General features: G+C 45.8%; 1 protein-coding gene across 1 annotated transcript in view; it reads right to left on the bottom strand.

Moving 5' to 3' along the window:
• LOC146179522 (choline transporter-like protein 1) overlaps nt 1-4,269 on the bottom strand; it is a 39,381-nt gene extending 35,112 nt beyond the window's left edge. Inside the window, exons 1-2 of the mRNA XM_084579892.1 lie at nt 4,216-4,269; nt 2,210-2,281 (exon numbers count right to left, since the gene is read on the bottom strand). Coding sequence (XP_084436018.1) covers nt 2,210-2,281; nt 4,216-4,269 — 126 coding nt within the window. The remainder of the gene's footprint in view (nt 1-2,209; nt 2,282-4,215) is intronic.
• Nucleotides 4,270-19,069: the final 14,800 nt, after the last annotated feature.

The raw sequence follows: 19,069 nt of genomic DNA, 5'->3' as shown, positions 1-19,069 counted from the left end.
TGGCGTTGGCGTTGAGAGCGAACATCTGTAGTATAATTGGCAGTTGACATGACCGGCCACTGTTTGGTCGTCGGGCTCTGTGACGTCATGGGACCACGTGACATGGCCGAGTTTGCAGGAGCTGTCATTACGGGCAACTCTGGTGAGATGCGACTCCAACCTCCTGAGAACATTGACTCCCTAGTTAGATATGTGCACGCTACCTCACAGGCCAGCCAGGAATGTCCGTATACGACTGGGTTAAAGCGGGGCTTTATATCTGTCGGGTAATCTTCTATATAATGTGGCAGTGTACGACAGCATGCTGATCAGTATGTGTTCGTGATTGAGCGAGTAGCATAGGACATGCATGCGAAGGTGGATCCGTAAGGGGAACAACAGAAGGGAAATTATTCTAGAGCATGAATACACGGTTACAGAATCCCATGCTAATGAGGCTCGTATCGAGAAGAGATGTATGCTCCCGGGAAGTAGAACGTTCAATGCCATGCGGGTCATTTCGTCCACTGTGCTTTCGCTCAATACGCTATTGGAAGCAAACCGGCAGCTAGTACTACCGCGCATGTGCAGTATGTGTTGGCGACAGTCCCAAGAGACATATGGTGATAGCTGTCAAGAATACATCTGCAACTGTGAGCGGATCGTACCTGCTATATGCCCAATTCCGTTTGTTTTCCACTTTTTTTTGTGTGTGTCGCATTAAAATGACTACGCATTCTCTATAGATGGTTCCTCAAGTTTTAAAGCAGAATATTTATAGAGCCTTGCAGAACATCAGAAAGCGAAAGTAAAAAGGAACGTAGCGATGATGAAGCAGACATCACTGTGTGTTTACAATAGATGTGGAATAATAAGAAGACTGTGCAAGAGTGAAATTGTTTCCGGACTCACTTTTTATGATACAGTACTTTGCTGTAAATTAGATATGGTACATATTATCCAAGTTACGGCGGCCGTATTAATTTTAGGGGCCCACAGAAAGACAACAAAGCAAAGGAAAGCTGTACAGCCTGATATAGGTTGGTAGTCATTTGAGGTAAGGCAAGCATGGAGTAAAATATCGTTTGAGGAAAAGCAATGGAAATGGATGAAAAGAGGTGGGCAACCAAAGTCTTCAGGTATTTGCACAGTGAAAACATGGACGCGCGATGGAGGAAAAAGAGCGGAAAGCTTACGAGAAATTATACAACAGGAAACATAGGAATATCAAAAAGGAGGAAAGCGAAACCGAGATTACGAAATCGATGCAGGAATTGTGAACAGAAGAAAAGTTGCTTGAATACAGACTCGATAAGAGCAAAATCCAAAAGGAAGTGCTGTATGACTGTTCAATATGCAGTTTCTTTCTTTCTGTTTGGCGTTATAGATAGGTTGGCTTAAAACAAGGCAGCAAAAACCAGGCATGAAGAGGGAGATCGCTCTTGCGTTGCATGCGGGACCAGTGTAGGATACATTAAAATGTTGTGGTACACTGCAAGGCCACATATACATCCAGACGCCAAAAAGAAAAAAAAATGATAATCGGCCCAGAAACAGAACTACTATGCCTAACAACATAAAAAAATAGTCTTGAGTGAGCAGAAATAGTTTTTCATCAGTTTAGAGTAAATGGGCGAGTTACGTTTCTGTAGAAGCGCAAAAGTATCACGGGAAAATCGCCTCCTAGATACAAATAGGATCAGTTATCGTCCATTGTTTGCCTGTTTAATAGATGGCACAGTACGTGTTGGTATCGTTCATTCACTAACCTGAGCCTTTAGATTAAAGCTGATTTTATATGACAACATGCCACAAATCAGAATAGAAAAGACGTCGCGTCGGTTTTGTAACGAAGTTTACAATAATTGTCTGGTAGTCTAGTTGTAATGCTGTGAAATCAGCTATGATTTATCACAAATAAATTAAGTTGAGTAAGAGATGTCAACACAGTCACTTCGATACAGCAAGCAAGCAGGGGAGAAATTTGGAAGCTGAAGTAGCGGCAGCGGACGATTTGCCGATGATCATTTGCATTGACTCTGTCGACGCTCTTTACCTGCTGCAGTCGGACTCATCCGCATGCAGCAAATCAGAATGCACAGCTTGCCGAACACGCATATTGTGGCATGCACTGCGCAGCCGCCTCCTGTCTCGCCTTCAGTGTTAGCTCTGCTTATTCTGACTGTAGCTGCGGTGTCTCTGAAAAAAAACATTGTGATGTGGGCCGTACCAGTCCGGCGAAGAAGGCAGCGAACACCAGAAGCCAGCCTGTATCTGTGCACGAACGCTGCTTCTCCAAGCCCTGCGAGACGGGAAGAATTACAAGAAGAAGACACAGCGACAAAGAGGCAACATCCGTAACTAAAAGAAGTTATGTGACGCACTAACCTGTGTCACTGTGCAGCTACAGAAATATGTGAATCGACAACGAACGGCACGAGAGCTGACCTCACCTTGTCGTCGGTCCGCGTTTCCTTACTGTGCAACGAAACCGACATCTTTTTACCTTCTCTCAGAAACTCCAAGTTGCTACGACAGCGTTTTCCTCGCCTTCCTTCAAACTGTTATCGCCAGTATGAGCTCTGAATGCAGTAATGTTACGATCTTGGAAATGCACTATTTTTCTCTCGGTTAATACGTTCTCGGATAACACGATTTCCGGGTTACTACGCTCGAAATTCCAACATATTGTGGTCGTAGATTTGCTATCAACCGGGCAATGCTAACGAGCACTGGCGACATGAAAAAATGATCAGCGGCGCTCACACGCCACAGTTGCTTTCCTGTAGTGCCTATATGTAAAGAGGCGAAGCATAAAAAAAAAAAAAAAAAAAGCCAACGAGCCAACACAGCGCCCTCTAGAATATTATACTAGTTCTAGGTGGCACTGGCCAACAGCGAGGTGCCCATTCCCTCGGAAACATGACTTCAGGAGGAGAAACGCGGCAGCTTCTCTGCGCCACCTTAGGGGTATAGGAAATAAACATTTGATAACTATTCGCTTGCATAAGAGCGGGCCGGGTCTTGGGGACGCATACGTGAGCAAAAACGCGGCGACTGTAAACGCTCACGTTGTTTTTTTCTTCATTTTACTAATGTAAGGGGGCGAAGCATCCAGGAACGCCCATGGAAGCGATTCCGGCACGTCATTGCCGCCTTCGAAGCGAATTTGTTACTGGGTCTCTTCAACACCGAGGACAGCGCAAATACGGACTGAATTCTGCGAGAGCTCAAAAAAGGCCAGTGCATACTTGACGTCTATGGATTCTAATCTACACTTTTATGCTGTGAAAGTCACAATTCTAAATGCCTTTGCATCTCATTCAGCAGTTAATCTTTTTTTTTTTTTAATCAGACAGTTCGGATCATACGTTTTCCCTGATAATATGTCTTTTTCCCCATTTTTTTTTAAAGAAATGTATCAATGAGGTTTTACTGTATGTATATGGTGCATGTTTCTGAACAACGTCGTCTACACTTTCACTGCTTGTGCCGTTTGTGTAGAGGGTAGAGGACACATTATCGACGGTAGTAATAAATGTATGTTTAACGAAGTTTGGTGAACCAGAAGTGAACACGGCGACTGTTCCAAAAAAAAAAGAAGGGGGGGGGGGGGGGGAGGGGGGAGGGGGAGGGCTGATCAGCGCCACCTTCTCACAAAAGCTATCGTAACTGCCTTCTCAAACACCTTTAGGGAAACTGTTCATACAATTGTGCTCTGTTTTTCGGCTAATTATGCATAGCTCAAAGGTGTATATTCTGCTGCGAAGGATTTTTCAAGACCTCGGAACTGTAACAGGATATGATGGCTATTAAGCGCTTGCATAACAAAGTGATGTGTAATCGTTTTTTGAGTGAGCCGTATATTATGTTTACCTGTGAGGCATATTGTTCGGGAAAAGAAAACATTCGAAAACAATGCATATACATAACGTTACAAAACAATTTCTCAGTGGCTAAGCTCAGCTAGGCCAGGATATACGTAGCGAAAGCTAGAGTTTGGCTTGGTTGGGTTTGGTCTGCTACTCTTTCCGCACTGAAAAAGTGGATGTTTGAATAAAATATTATTGGCTAAGCAACACCATATGGTCAGATCGATTTAACAACACGCTCGTTATGATTGTCTAAAAACAACTTGCTGTTAGCTATGAAGGGGAATCGAACTCTGCCAGCGAGGATCATTTCATTTTTGTCAGAGTCGGTTCACAAGCTTGTATATAAATAAATCTGACTTACGCCCGCCGAATGGACCTGGTTTTTGCGGTCGCAGCAGCAACAGCAGCAGGCCATCTGCACGTAAAAGCGGCGCTCAGAGGCAGCGCCTCCTGCGTACAGACATCTGCAAGTATAGACAAGCAGCAGTTGCAGAAATGAACTGAAAAGATGGCATAACATTCTAACACTGGGCACGCTATCCGGACATGTTTTTTTGTTCGCTAGGAGCCCAGTGACATGTTTTCCTTTTAGACCAGCCATTTAAAACTAAGGAATTTAAATCACTCACACTCGCACGCAGCATGCTTCTAAGAAACTGTCTCAACAAGTACCCATAAGCATGGCATATCAAAACAAACTTCCGGAATTACAGTGGTTCCTATAATGCAGCCTTTGACGGAATAGCGCACATGGAGAGGCGAATATTGTAGAAATAGCAAATGCGGACTATTGCCGAGTTGTCAAGGTGTGGAGAGAGTTAAACAGTTTTGGCAGAGTGGAAACTAATTGGCGAATATCAAACAAGTATCCCGGACTTTCTCAATGTCTGCTGCATAAGCGCAGTGCACAGAAAACGATCGAGGCGCATCTGCCATTGCTCATGCGTGTTGGGAGTACCCTCGGTTATTTAGGTGCCTCAAAAACAATTACATTCGAGGCCCTATCTTTCAAGCTGAGTGCTGTAGCATGACAGATATGAGCCGTGATAAAGCTTAGTTTATTCAGAGTTATTGAGTTTAACGTCCGAAAGCGATCGATTCAGACTGCTAGGAACGCCACAGTGAAGGGCTCAGCATAACATCGGCCACCTGGGGTTCTTAAACGTGCACTGACATCGCACAACACACGGGCGCCTTGCTTTTCGCCTCCATTGAAAAGCGGCCGCCGTGGCAGGGGTCAAGCCCCAGTCGCCCGAAACCACGAAACCACCGTAGATGGGAGTGATAAAGTGCAGTTCCTGGAAAGCTTCCACATTTTCTGTTGTATAGTTTGTGTTTAGTGTGGGCAGCGATTCCACAAGATGACGGCTTGAGAAGTTTCTCATGCGGCGACGGCAATTGCTTTGTCCTAATCACTGTCAATATACTATTTATTCAGTATCCTCAGCCGATATTTTGCATGTAGAATGGCCTTTCACGATGTCACTTCGGTTTTCTTGGGGCCGCCGTTGGGTACTTCTTGTTTTGTCTGCACAGGCAACGTCACGTTCGTGGCAACTGTTCTTGCACAGCATCCAGAAAATTTTCGCGTAAAAGAATCCCAGGTGGTCGAAATTTCCAGGGTCCTCCACTACGGCATCTCTCATAACCTGAGTCACTTTGGGACGTTAAAACCCATGAACTAAATAGCAGAAACCTTTTGAGCATTTCATCGGATCTCACACGCTATTGATCCAGATTGGTGGTAGGCATGGCGGCAGATTTGGACATCGAAATGTTTTGGAGTGCAACTCTTAAGGACTCGTGACAAGCTTTTGCGGCGACGTTGGAGACATGCTGCAACCGGAGGGTGGTTCCAGTGGTGGAGGGCCGTAAGGTGGCGGCTTATATGGGCGACATAAAAGCGCGGCACAAAGGACCGGCCGATTCTTCTATGGCGCGGTGGGAATGGAAATCGAATTTTCACACAGATAAGCTACGGGTAAATTTTTGTTCATTCACTGTTGCAGCCGCCTTTTAGCAGTATAGGCAGAAGTGGTATACGTACATCGTTGCATACAGTCAGCCGCGAAAGTTTGCGAGGCAGAAGGAAAATTACTGACTGAAATATATGGAATGAGCCGCGGAGCGACGCATGATTCCATTGCTGGGCCATCTGCCGCCATACAACATTGTATAGAGAACTTTTTAATTCGCATACTCGCCGTAAAGGCATATTTCGGTGTTCGCATGCATACTATAGGAAATCACGCAATTCCTCGTGCAGGTCACGGTAAGCCCCTGCTCTTATTGTTGTAGGTAAGCTACTTAATTGGATCAACCCTCCTTCTTTACCGTCCAGGCTTACTCCCACTTTCTGAAGAATCCGTGTCCTTGAAGTTCTTGTCTTTGGAGGAGGTCACAGCATGTTGCGGCCATCAACCTCTGTAGACTATGTGGAACAGAGTGCTCACAGCACTTCCGCACCAAGAGTGCTTTGCGCGTGCATGCTCTTCGCTGCCAAGCATACCTTGTCGCTCGCTTCCTCGTAATGCGCTTTTGACACTCATGGGAGCGGCTGAAGCACCACGTGATCATTGTTCCGTGTCTGATTCGGATGCTGCATGGACCACAAAGCTCCCGAACGATCTTCCGAGAGGCTTTAGTAGTCGATCATGGATATATCACTTTTAAACCAGAACCTCTACCTTCCCCATGCCAAACCTGAAGCCAGAGATGATCTCAGGTGCGGCACGAGAAGCCGGCACCGCTCGTTTCTTCGCAGGGCCGGCGCGCGGAGTCGGTGGCGATCGCTCCTTCTATTTCACTGACTTCCTCCTCCCCCTCCGCTTCTTCTTCGCACACCTGGCAAACTTCATTCATACCGGTACATACCTCCACAAATGTACAGCATTGCCTGACGCAATGCCACACAGCCTTCCAGTCCCCCTGCCTACCCTTTCCCTCCGCCGCCCTCGCTGCCTATCTGGCTCGTCTCCTGGGACCTCCACCTTCAAAGTGCAAACTACACATGTGGGCACATTCGTGTCGTCTAGACCCAGCTTTGGTGTCCTTGAGGTTCGCAGACACCCATCGAGGAGTCGCGCGCTGGAACCAGTCCTTCCACTGCGTTCCCTTGACTTTCGCATACGTCCATAGAAGTGTCAAGCAACAGCAAACCGTGTCTGACCATGCTTTATCGAGTTTCCCCTCTGTAAGCTATTCAGCCGAATTGAACCGCAGCAATCCCCCCCCCCCCCCCCCCATCTTTTATTTTGTGTTTCTAAAAATTGAATCTGTGCGCGTAATGTCTAATGTCTAATATTTCACCTCTATTGTCAGAGGAAGAACGCTAGCAGATGACGGACAAGGATGAGGCTTCTACTAGCGTTATTCCTCTGACAACGATTAACGAACTCGCCCAGAAACAGTTGATCTATTTCACGTCTAGTGCCGCCATGGAGACTGGATGGCGTATGCATTCTGTAGCTAAGCATAATGGCACGATAAATTGCAGCAGCTGAAGTAGCATTCTTCTGAGGGCTGGGCTGGACGCGAAATGATATTGAGTGCAGCTTGATGAAGAAAAGGGACAATAACTAAATGACTCAAATCACTGTAGACACCTTCTAAGATCTTCGTTATAACTGAAACGAAACTTCGAAGTCTTACGTTCGTAGTGAACTTCATCCCAATTTGTATTACGTTCCTTTCTGCGATGATAGGGAGGTGCCTGCGTTGTATATGGTACATCAAGCACTTCAGTTTAGTCTAAAAAGAATTAAAATAAAGCTCACGTTTTGCCGGAACGTCTCATAGAAGATAACATACATTCAGGCAACTTTGCACGCCGTGTTAAAGACACCTACGACCTTCGCCTTTCATCACGCCATCCAAAGCAGACGCACGGAGGTTAAAGTCACTGGAACGGAGATGGTCACAAGACGGCCCAGAGGCTGCCGCGAATGTCAGAAGCACGCCACGGTGAAACAAGCGAGGATACATGCATGGCAGTGAATAAAAATGCATGCGCAAATCGCGTGCCCGGTGTACTTTGCGCAGGACACATTACAACTTGACCAGCCTCAATCGTTACAACCCTCGCCGCCTGGCTCCACGACAGGTGAATGAGTGTACTGGGTCAGTATGATGGCCAGCGAGCGCCCCGCCCCCACGCCGCAACCTACACCATGCAGCCGCTGCAGAGAGCGATGCCATTACAGAACTATAAGGCAAGGAATTGCTCAAGCAAGAAATCGTTATGCTTCGCAAACGATCGATCCTCCAACGTAGACAATAACGATCGGGTGAATGCGCATCGCAACCGCGAAGCAGTCGCTCCCGCACTGGGCAACCTGCTGCGCATACTCGACAATAAAGACCCGATGGCCGCTTCAATTCCGATCGTCCGCACTCAACATATGCTGCACAGCGCTTGCCGAAAAGATACGATTGAAAACATTTTGTTTAATATACGATTTGAAAGCATTTGCAGAGCAGAGGCTTCTCAATACGTTTCTAATAGGTGCCCTCACACACAGGCAACGAGGTGGCGGACAGCCTAGCCAGTAAAGCGCTCTCAGGACATCCATCAAGGAGAGTTCCTCAAGACACTAAAATTCTCTTCAGAGAAGCAGTCTTCAGGCATTTTAATTCTCTTTGGAGTTCACCCTACAAGTCATGCGTGGCCAAATTACTAGGGTCCAATGCTGCTGATTTGAATGTGGAGCGAAAACATTAGCTGCGGATGACCGAACGTTCTTTGCCTCCTCCTTCTTCTTCTTCTTCTTCTCCTCGTAGCTACGCCTCTTCACGACGTATAGCTGCGGCCACCCGAGGTCTCGAAAACCTACCGCAGTGTGGCTTTCGCTACAAAAGATCTTGAGCCACTATATCATGTCGCATTCGTACGGGCTCTGCTCGTACCCCTGCGTGGATACAAAAGACAGGCCTGGCAACGTCTCCGCTGTATTCCACATGTACTGTGTGTGGCGATTAAGAACATTACATTATGTGCTCTCCAGGGTACAGTGCGGTAAGGAGTGTGTTGTCCGCTTCCCTCAAGAAAACAGGAGTCCCCCATTGCTTCATTCAGGACATCGTCTATCCGTGCAGAAACCGGTCTTGTAAAAAGGAGGTTACATGCCTTCTTTTAGTTTTCCGATAGGATTCAGATCTCGAATCTAGATGGCGACAAATACGTTCAATTGTGTGTATATGCCTGACTCTAATTAGTATTTAAATGATGTTGCGTTGGTGCAATTACCAGCAGAACCCCCTCAACCTCAATGATTTGAAAGTGCAGAAGATATGCAGCTCGAGTTGGAGATTTTTCACCAATTATTTCTTGAATGAAGTTGAGAGTTGCATTGGTGAGGAAAGTGTGTTGAAGGAGGCGAAAACTCCTGGCTAGACATTTGGGGACGAAATTCAGCGAGGGTATGAGGAAGCGAGTTAAAAGCCTCGAACCCTAAAGAGCATAATTAGCTTCGCGGTTTTGCTGTGAGAGAAGTCAAAGGAATAGGGCGAAGATTGGAGAGAGCTGGCGGCTTGCCGGATTTGGGAAGGAGGAAGGTGAAGGAGGGTGCCCAGCATGGGGATAGCCGCGACAGTTGTGTTGAAAGGTGAGAATATAAAAGCTTTTCACAAGCACGCGCATATTCCTATCTGAAGAAGAAACCCCCCGTTGTTGTTTTTTTCTTGTTTTTATTTTTTTTTCCGCGCTACTGGCCGTTTTGGTTTCCTCAGCAGCTGCATGTCACTGGAATAAAGAACCAACGAATTTCTCAGCCAATTTTGAACTGGAAAACATTTATTGTCAGCAATGAGCGATTTGTGGGCGCTACACTTAGATGGCCTCAAGTCCGTTGCTCTCGGTGACCTTTTGAGCCCACTCAGTAGCCCGAACTTGCGTTAACGAGTCTGAGCTGGATAGCCTCCCACCGCTCAAAAGAGCTTTTGTAGCCGGAACCACAGCCGGAACGGCATACTGACAAGTGGCAAGTCCTTGACATGGCTCCACGCACACAGCGCGCATTATCTAATCACACAACGCACAGTGAACATCGGATTTCGCTGTCGAATAAATAGGTGAGTGGCTTCCTCCTCGGTTACGACAGCGCCCAGCTCGCAGAATGATGAACATCTACCGACTGTGGCGCCGCAGCGCGACCGAAGTTGCGAGCAACATGGTTAGCTCACCATATCTTTACTGACATTTTTCATTCACCCGTGCTTTCGGAGAGGGTCATGACGAGAGCCCTGCCGGGATGGTGCAATGGTAAGACGCCCGACTACTGTGCCGGAGTACCCGGGTTCGAACCCGACCTCGGCTGCTGCGCTTCGATGGAGGCGAAACGAAGAGGCGTTCGTGTGCTGTGCGATGTCAGCGCACGTTAAAGATCCCCAGGTGGTCGAAATTACTCCGCAGCCCTCCACTACGGCTCCTCTTTCTCTCTTTCCACTTTAACTCCCACCTTCCTCCCTTCCCTTACGGCGCGGTTGAGGTGTCCGCGGAAAACAAGTGAGACAGTTACCGCGCCGTTCCCTACCTATAAATCAATCAGCTCATGACCATGACGAGAAAGCATTGCAGCACTCTCGTGATATAGAAATTATACCAAAAGTACAGGGGGTGATGAAAAGAAAAAAAGCGTAACGATTGCAGTATATCATACCGGACTCCGCATTACAATGATTTCGGGTCATACAAAAACGTTTTAGTGGGGATAGTGGGGATAATGCGGGCCCCGCCGGGGTGGTGCAGTGGTAAGACGCCCGACTACTGTGCCGGAGTTCCCGGGATCGAATCCCGGCCTCGGCGGCTGCGTTTCGATGGAGGCGAAACGAAGTGGCGTCTGTGTGCTGTGCGATGTCAGCGCACGTTAAAGATCCCCAGGTGGTCGAAATTACTCCGTAGCCCTCCACTACGGCTCCTCTTTCTCTCTTTCCACTTTCATTCCCACCTTCCTCCCTTCCCTTACGGCGCGGTTCGGGTGTCCACAGAGCAAGTGTGACAGTTACTGCGCCTTTCCCTTCCTGTGAACCAATTTAACCAATTTAATTTATAATGCGGCCAATTTATTCAGTGCAGACAGTCTTCTAATGGTTTTAAGGTAACGTGTGGCTGAAAATCACCTACGGGCAGCATAGCAGGATGCATGTATACAGGCACCGTGAGGAGTCGGTTTAACGTGATGAGCATTCAGCAGTTTCCAAGCCAGGAGAACAACCGCACTAAATGGTACGTCTGTTCAGAGTTATCACACAGCACAAGCAAGCGTTTCTGCAGTTCGTGCAAAACTCGAGATTATTTAACTCGAGCGAAGTGCACTTTCGTCTTAGGCCAAGGAAATAACGAGTGTAGTGACATGCTTCCCGGTTTTTACCTTCCCGTTACAATATGTAACTCTTTTGTTTGGTCAGAGTGATTCAATGCTCTTAATGTCCTGCTTTCTTCTAACGTTGCTGCAGTGTTGTAAATAAGCTTTGAAATAATCTTTCCTGGCACTAATTAAATAATCGTGCAACGTAAACTCAACACATACGCACACAATAAAAGATAATAGAAGCAAGATTTTGTTTTTTTTTTTTTTTTCATGAACGCGATTTCTTCCGCATATCTTACAATTCCACATTACCAATCAATATATCCGCAGACCTCTTCTCGGAAGGCTCGCTATTTTCTTTTCTTTTCTTTTTCTTTCTTTTTTTTTTCTTTTTTTTTTTTTTGCTGTTGACATATGTCAAGAACGTTTCCCGTTGCTTTAGCAGTCTCAACTCTATGTGAGCGAAGAAAGAACTTTAACAGATATATTTTCCTGTGCTTTGGAAGTATGGACCATTCGCTTCAAATTTTCCACGGCAATATCTTACAATATTCCACAGTTGCCACGTAGCTAAACCTGATGTCCCAGAACGCTGGACTTCTCGAAAAAAGTTAGAACAGCACGAGCATGCAGGCCCGCCATATGGACCAACCCCGAAGACGACACTCGAGTCCCACAAAGCATCATGACATACAACTATCATACTCACCTATGAACGAATATGGTTGAGTCAGGTGTATAAAGCCCTAATTAATCATTTCCGACGAGTGATAGTGGTGAATGGATCATGCTCAAATCTTTCTAACAATGACCCTGAAGACGCATTCTTTGATGGCCACGGATATTAGTGGTTTAGTTCCAAAGTACTCCAAGTTGAAAAACATCTTTGTTGTAAGAACAGTTCTGGGACTTCGCGCTTGATATGTATTTGTAATGTTTATTTTTATGATTCGATCATTTAGTAACATTTAGAATGCTATATCAAACTAGTGTTTATATATAGAATTAAACAAACATTTATGGTGCAACAAATAAGATTATTGGTGAGCACAATTGCAACTTGAATTTCAGCATTAAAATATGTATTTTGATTCTTTATAAACAGCATTACGTTGTTTGTTATATTTTAACATAAAATTAACGTTGCAATGCAATACACAAGGTTATGCATATTACGCAGTAATTTTATAACATTTTTTTTAATAAATAAAAATAAAATGAACGAATAAATAAATAAATAGATATATATATAGATAAATAAATAAATAAAACACTCGAATGTTCAGTACTACCTGGATGTACGCTTCTATACAACACTATAATCTTGCTGACCTACTGTTGTCACCTCATATCGGTACATTCTTAGAGTTCACTATAAATAATCCCCGATAAGCATGAAAGCCCAGAATTTTTGCATGTGACGTGCCATGAAAGAACAAGAGGTAATGCTAAGTATGTTAAGCGTTGAAACTAAGCTAAGTAATGTGTTGGCAACGCAACATCGACAGCCCTAAGAAACGTTTCTAATTTGACAACGGAATGCACGAGAGGTGTACGTCGAAGTGACCGCTCGATACGGAAGCATGGCTGTTGCTATCGCCTTTCCTATCGACAGCACAGACAGCGCACCTTTCTCAGCAAGCTTAGCGCCTGAGTAGAGTAGATGTCTGAGCTATAGTTGGTGTTTAGTATCTTTTGCGCTTGTGGCTTCATTCTTCTTGTCTTTCGTATTCGTAGTCTGCGCTGTTACTTACCGCGACTCAACGCCAGCCTAGCTGCTTTGCTACATCCTTCATACGAGTTAGGCACTTTTAATTGATATCATAGATATCTCACATTGTAACGCGCTAATTATATTGCATGAAAATGTCAACGTTATCTACTGCCGCGTCAGCTTGTAGCTCAGAAATCTCTTGGAGAGTGCTCAAATTTATTACAGCCGATAGCTCACGCAACCATGCGTAGATGGCGCTACCATGCGCAACAGTTTCAAAACACCGGCCGCAAAATATGCCTGAATTTCGAATCGGGACTCCGTGCCTAGCGCAATCAAGAAGCACTTTTCCCAACTTTAGGCTCCTTGTTTAATCATTCACAAGCTTTGAAAACGCAGAACGAACAAACTAAAAAAAATACAAATGCCTATTCCCAATTTTCCGATATACTCACCGCGATAGATCAGACCGGCTGGACTGACTGCAGTGGTCGCCGTAGGTTGTGTTCCGCGTGCCCGCCGCGGCGTTTCCCGTGGTTACCGTGACTGCTACTTCCGCGACCCTTTTTCGCGGGTTTTTAGTGCAACTGGCGCGCCACCACATGCCGGGCAGACCGCGGCACACGTGGGCTCTTCGAGGCCCGTTGGCGCCATAATCAATCCGGGGTCGACGACCCACGTTTTCCAGGCGTGCGAATTTTGGACGGCAGCACGCGAACTCTGTTTATTGGGAATACGGTCAAGATCAAATTACAAGGTGCAGCCTATAAACAGACGAAAGCGACCTATCCTAGATTTCTTTCGAAGTGAGCAGCGATAGCACGCATGAATCTTTTATGATAAGCATTTCCTAAAGTTTCTCGCGCTGTTTCCGGGGCCTGCCATTATGAAAGTAATCCGTCGCTCTTTAACACGACATTTTATTATAATTAGCCCGTACCTTTTCCTTTTCGCGCACCTTCTCCAGAAGTGATCGGAAGTCACGTAATATTAGTGGGGCAAAACCACTGGAAATCGCGACGGGGTCAGAAGAGATGTGGAGAAGGGAAAGATAGAATAATTTAAACGTATGGACAACGCATTCATTGGTGCCTACTTATGCATCAAAGCAGCGAACAAATAAAAAAAAAATATCCATGGTTTCGATGTCCTGAAAAGTTTTGTCAACAACCGTACGTATATACGTAAAATATAGGCTTTCTGGGTTAAGAAGGCTGAGGGCTAATAGACGAGCCATAATATTTGTTTTCAGTGACAGATCCATTCTCTTTCTGGCTACGCTGATCAGTTCTCGGCACGAATTTAAAGGTGCGGAAATTGGGTTTTTAGAAACTTTCCAGCCAAGTCATTCAAACTCGCGACGTTAAGATCAGAAACGAACAAGTGGTCACTACTTTGAAAAGCGGTGTAGTTATGTTCGTAACCAAAGTTGCCGTTGCGATCGGCAGCTATACGTGCGAGTGTAGGAAAAAACGCACAGTACTTACACTGCGCCAAGCAACGCTGCATTCAAAACCAACTCGCGCGTGGGAATATTTCGAAGCGTGAGTGTCTTTTGGGCTAAGAAATATATATATATATTTTTTTCATCCCTGTTCATCCCGAAAAGTTCTGCACTTCTTGAGCCTGTTTCTCAGATGGAATTACGCTAGGAGGAATGCTGCATCAGTTTCTTTCTCTGTAGCGTCAACAATGTGGATGCGGTAGGCGACTGTACTGCGACTGATTAAATTAAATGAGAACGCGAAAGCACGATATATGAAGAATTAGCCAACCGCCATTGTGGCATGCGCGAGCATGACCTCAGACGCCTGGTAACGGCCTTGGTCCTGAGCCGTGTTGTATACTCCCTCCCCTACCGCTTCCTCGTGCGGGCGGAGGAAGACAAGGTTAACTCCCTTATCCGAGAGGCGTACAAGGCCGCCCTCAACGTACCCCGTTACACCTCCAATATGGGCATCCATAACACCCTGGCTGAGCTCAAGATGCCCACCGCTCAGCCCAATTGGAGCGACTATGGTCTACTCTCACTGGCCGCAACATCCTTGCTCGCATCCATCTCTCACTTCCCGGTCACTGCTCTACACAGCATACACTTCCCCCTGCGATACAACGCGTTCTTACGGTGCATCTCCTACCTAAGAATATGCACCCCGAGCAACATATGTCGCTCGCCGCAAGGCACTATGGCTTCCAGCCAAAGACCGTTTACGTAGATGCTGCCTCAAAAGTGAAAAATTGGAAAAAGAAGGGTTCAGTGGTGTCAGTATGCTCAAAATGAACGATCAATGCTTGATTATGCTATTTCAGAGAATATAAACTGCGTAATTGATATGAATTCAAATAAATAAAAATGCCTTCAAAAGTGCCGAAGGTTTTTGGTGCAAAGTAACGGCGTACAAAAAAATTAAAAAAAATTAAAAGGAAGAAAAAGAAAAATTAGACGAACAAAGAAAACTGAAAATCATCGTCTATGAGTGTGCGCAACGCTATAGCGTCATACCCTTAACGGCGAAGCTTAAGTGTCCCCATAACTTTCTTCCGGGCCTATTGCAATCGCATGAAAGGAGGAATTCGAGGCCATGGAAGACGCGAAACATCTTTTCCACATGACGAACCCTTTCATCTGTTTTTCTGCTTTCTCCAAGCACCTTCACTCTATAGAACGTAGAAAATTAAAGGCAATTGCAGTCATATAGTTACTTCCAGAATGTGATTTGTTTGTTTGTAAGTTCGCTGAGTGTGCTGCCAGGACGTTTTATTCTTCTTGAAAAAAAAAAGTGTTTGTTCCTCCGCGGTCAAAGCATACGTGGAGGTCCGCAAGTACGGCCTCATTTTGCTATCATGAATTTGCGACAGCTTCACAAGCGCACACGAAGATGTTTCCACGAGGTTCTGACGAGAAGTTATTTTATTTCATACCTTGAAGCTTTTATTTATGCGCAAGCCACCTTGTTTTGCTAATTTTGCCTCCATCCTAGCCGACTTCATTCCAGTACTTTAGATCCCTTACGTCGTAAATGTCATATATTATTCTGCTGGATCAGTGTGTGCGGTACATATATATATATATATATATATATATATATATATATATATATATATATATATATATATATATATATATATATATATATATATATATGTGTGTGTGTTCGTCAGGTTATGAACGACTTTCAATAAGAAAATTAAGATAATCTGAAACATAACACTGCGTAACTTTGTTGAAATCATAGCGAAGTTTACTGGCTTCTCAGGACCGATATCCACAGTCACTTGTTTTCGCTTTCGATAACGAAAACTGAGAAAAGCGCCCTATGACTATACTTGTCAGCGTGCCCATCCGTGAGAAGTGCCCCACTTCTTCGCGAGATTCCGACGTCACCAGGAAAATAAAAATCCTCACTTCTTCGCGAAATTCCCAGGGAAACCGCAGAATTCCACTTGTTAAATCATCCTGATGACGTCATCAGAAAAATAAAAATCCTGTCCCACCCCGGTGGGGACGGGATTTTTATTACGACAGGGCTTTTCAAAACAGAGTAATATATTATCAAACGCTCCCTTCATGTCGAGAGCGAGAACTGACCCGAAGAGAGGGATTGTAAGGGGTTTGGGTATGACTTGTAGAAGTACACCTTGTGTGGTGTGGGCCTCCACAGTGTTTTAAACCGCGCGCGTGTTTTCCTATTAGTATTGTGTTTGCGCGGGCAGCGCGAGTGCGCATGAGCGAGCAGCTAATCTCGGGGGCGGGATGTTAGCGGCGAAGAGACGAGGGTAGATAAGCGCGTCGGAAGCAAGGCGCGGGGCCTTTTGCACCGGCGGGGAGGCCAGCGCGGGGCGGCCAGCGAGCGTCATGGGCCAGCGAGCGTGCACGGACGACGGAAAGAAGCCCGGCAACACGAAGATGGAAATAGTGCCTGTAGAAATGACCTAGGCGTATTCGCGTGAGTTGTTGCCACGTGAAGAGCAATTTCGCTTGTGCCGCAGCTAGTGCTTTGGCGCCATCGATCGCCCTGTTCGTGCGCGTTGAAGCCCATACCCTCGTTCGGGTTTATCCTTGGCAGTGTATTGTCGTGCTCGTCGACATGTCTCCAGCGCAGTGGCGTTTGTTTTGTTTGCTCCTTTTATCGAATGCTTTTGCGTTTATCCGGAAATAAACCGTTGTTTTTAAAAGAGACGAACTAATTTTCACTCATCGGGCGAGACCATGGCTCGCGGACCCTTTTTATGAAGGCGAGGCCTTCAGTGGATAGGCAGGGCCGGAATCCGAGCATGGTGTGTGAGTACGTCATTATCTTAAATATATCGGGTGACCATGAGCCTGATATTCACCGCCTTTTCCATGACTATCCTTACGTAGGAAGAGAAAGAGACGGGTCGTGGGTTGTTAATATAGATGGGTTTGTCCGGTTTGGGGATGAATGCACCACCGCGGTCTTTCACTCGTCAGACAGCAGGCCCATGCACCAACGGTTGTTAATGTAATTGTGAGTTACTTGAAGCCGGCCTCATGTAGGTTGGCGAGAAGTCCCGCCGTGTTGTCTTTCCCAAGAGTTGATGTACCGCTGCCCATGGCTAAAATGGCTGCCTGTATTTCTTGGATGTTAAAGTCCGCATCGAGTTCCTGGTCTGGCTGTTCAGCATAGGGAACGAGGAGGCCCAAGTCGACTTTGATGCAGAAATATAGGTTTGCATCAGAGCAGCCTTGGAGCCACGGTAACCGCGGAGGACTCTGGCAAGATTCTTGCGTTGTTCGGTCTTTGGAGTTTGTGGGGTCAATGAGACATCTGAGTTCCACTTTTGTTTCGATCTACAATTACCTCTAGGAGAATAATATTTTGTAAGCCAGTTGTACTGCTCGAGACTCCATGCATAGGGTTGCAATGCGGCGTTTGAGTCAATGTTGTGGAGCTGGTGACAACACAACTTGTCGACGGTAGCAGGAGTCTCAAGACGGAGGGCTGAAACCCGCGCGGAGGCAGCTAGGCCTAGCTGCAGGTCACTGCTGTTGGAGATCGGCGTTCTAAAGATGCCGGAAACGAGCCCACCTGGTTAGGAAGGTATACTCGTGGTATCCCAGGAGTGACGGAATTTTGGCATCGCATACATGAAGCGACCCTGATCACGGTCCCCGCACGGTCCCAGACTCCCTGCATCGGCACTGCGCGGTGGAGTTAAGGCGGTGTTAAAAACACTATCGCGTCTACTCTTGTGACGAAGCTTGAGCGTCCCTCTAATTTTTATTTATTTCTTGTTATTTCTATAGGATGGAAAAACAAAACAAAAAAAATCCCCACATGCCAGCAGGGTTAACTGAACGAATGGGCGCACGATGGCGGTTCGGAGGTAGTTTTTGTCCAAAGTGCATTTAGCAAATGCCTTTTCCTATTACGGAGATAAAAGAGCAGTTGTTGCAAAGCGTGGAGCTTGCCTCAGCAAACGTGGTTTGGTTATCTCAAGGCCCAGTGAAGACACTGCACTCTACTTTCCAGCCTCACTGGCACGTCTACCTATGCTGGAAAATACAACCACCCGGGCTGACCGCTTCCATAAGCGAGAAGAAGCCTCAGCCTTAAACGCTAGTCTGTTGCCAGCCAGCTAGCGTAGGCTATACCAGAATCTGAATTCCAAAGAAAGACACTCGTTGCTTGAGAGCTTTCGATTGTGTTATCAATTGATTATTTATTCAAAAGTAACATTACACCCTTTCAAGTAATTTTTCCTGTTCTTGATTACAGTAATCAATTATTTGCAAAAATTGTGTTTGCGGGGTTTAACGTTCCAAAGCGTCCCTCTAATTTTTATTTCTTTCTCGTTATTTCTATACATGGATGAAAAAAAAATAAATTTAAAAATAAAGAAATAAAGAACTTTGAATCACTAAACTGCGATGTAGTGAAAGCCTCTATTGCGCGGTGGGCCGAAGCCCTCCACTACGGTGCCAATATTATTACTATTGGTTATTTTCACTCCCACTTTCGCGATGACGCGATAGCATAAGCTATATACTAGCAAACATATAAATCCCCGCTTTAACCGAGCCGTATGAACGTACCTGTGTGGCCTATGGATAACGTGAATGTAAGGGTTTTGGCAGGCTGATTCCGATATCACCTTCCCATATGAAAGGAGAGGCCCGAGTTGGCAGCTCCTGCCAAACGTAGTGTCAGGAAGCCCTACGTCCAGTTAGT

Source organism: Amblyomma maculatum, chromosome 9 (genome assembly GCF_055883805.1).
Source record: "Amblyomma maculatum isolate TAMU_Amacu chromosome 9, ASM5588380v1, whole genome shotgun sequence".
Classification (NCBI taxonomy): domain Eukaryota; kingdom Metazoa; phylum Arthropoda; class Arachnida; order Ixodida; family Ixodidae; genus Amblyomma; species Amblyomma maculatum.
This window is presented reverse-complemented; position numbering and strand designations above follow the sequence as displayed.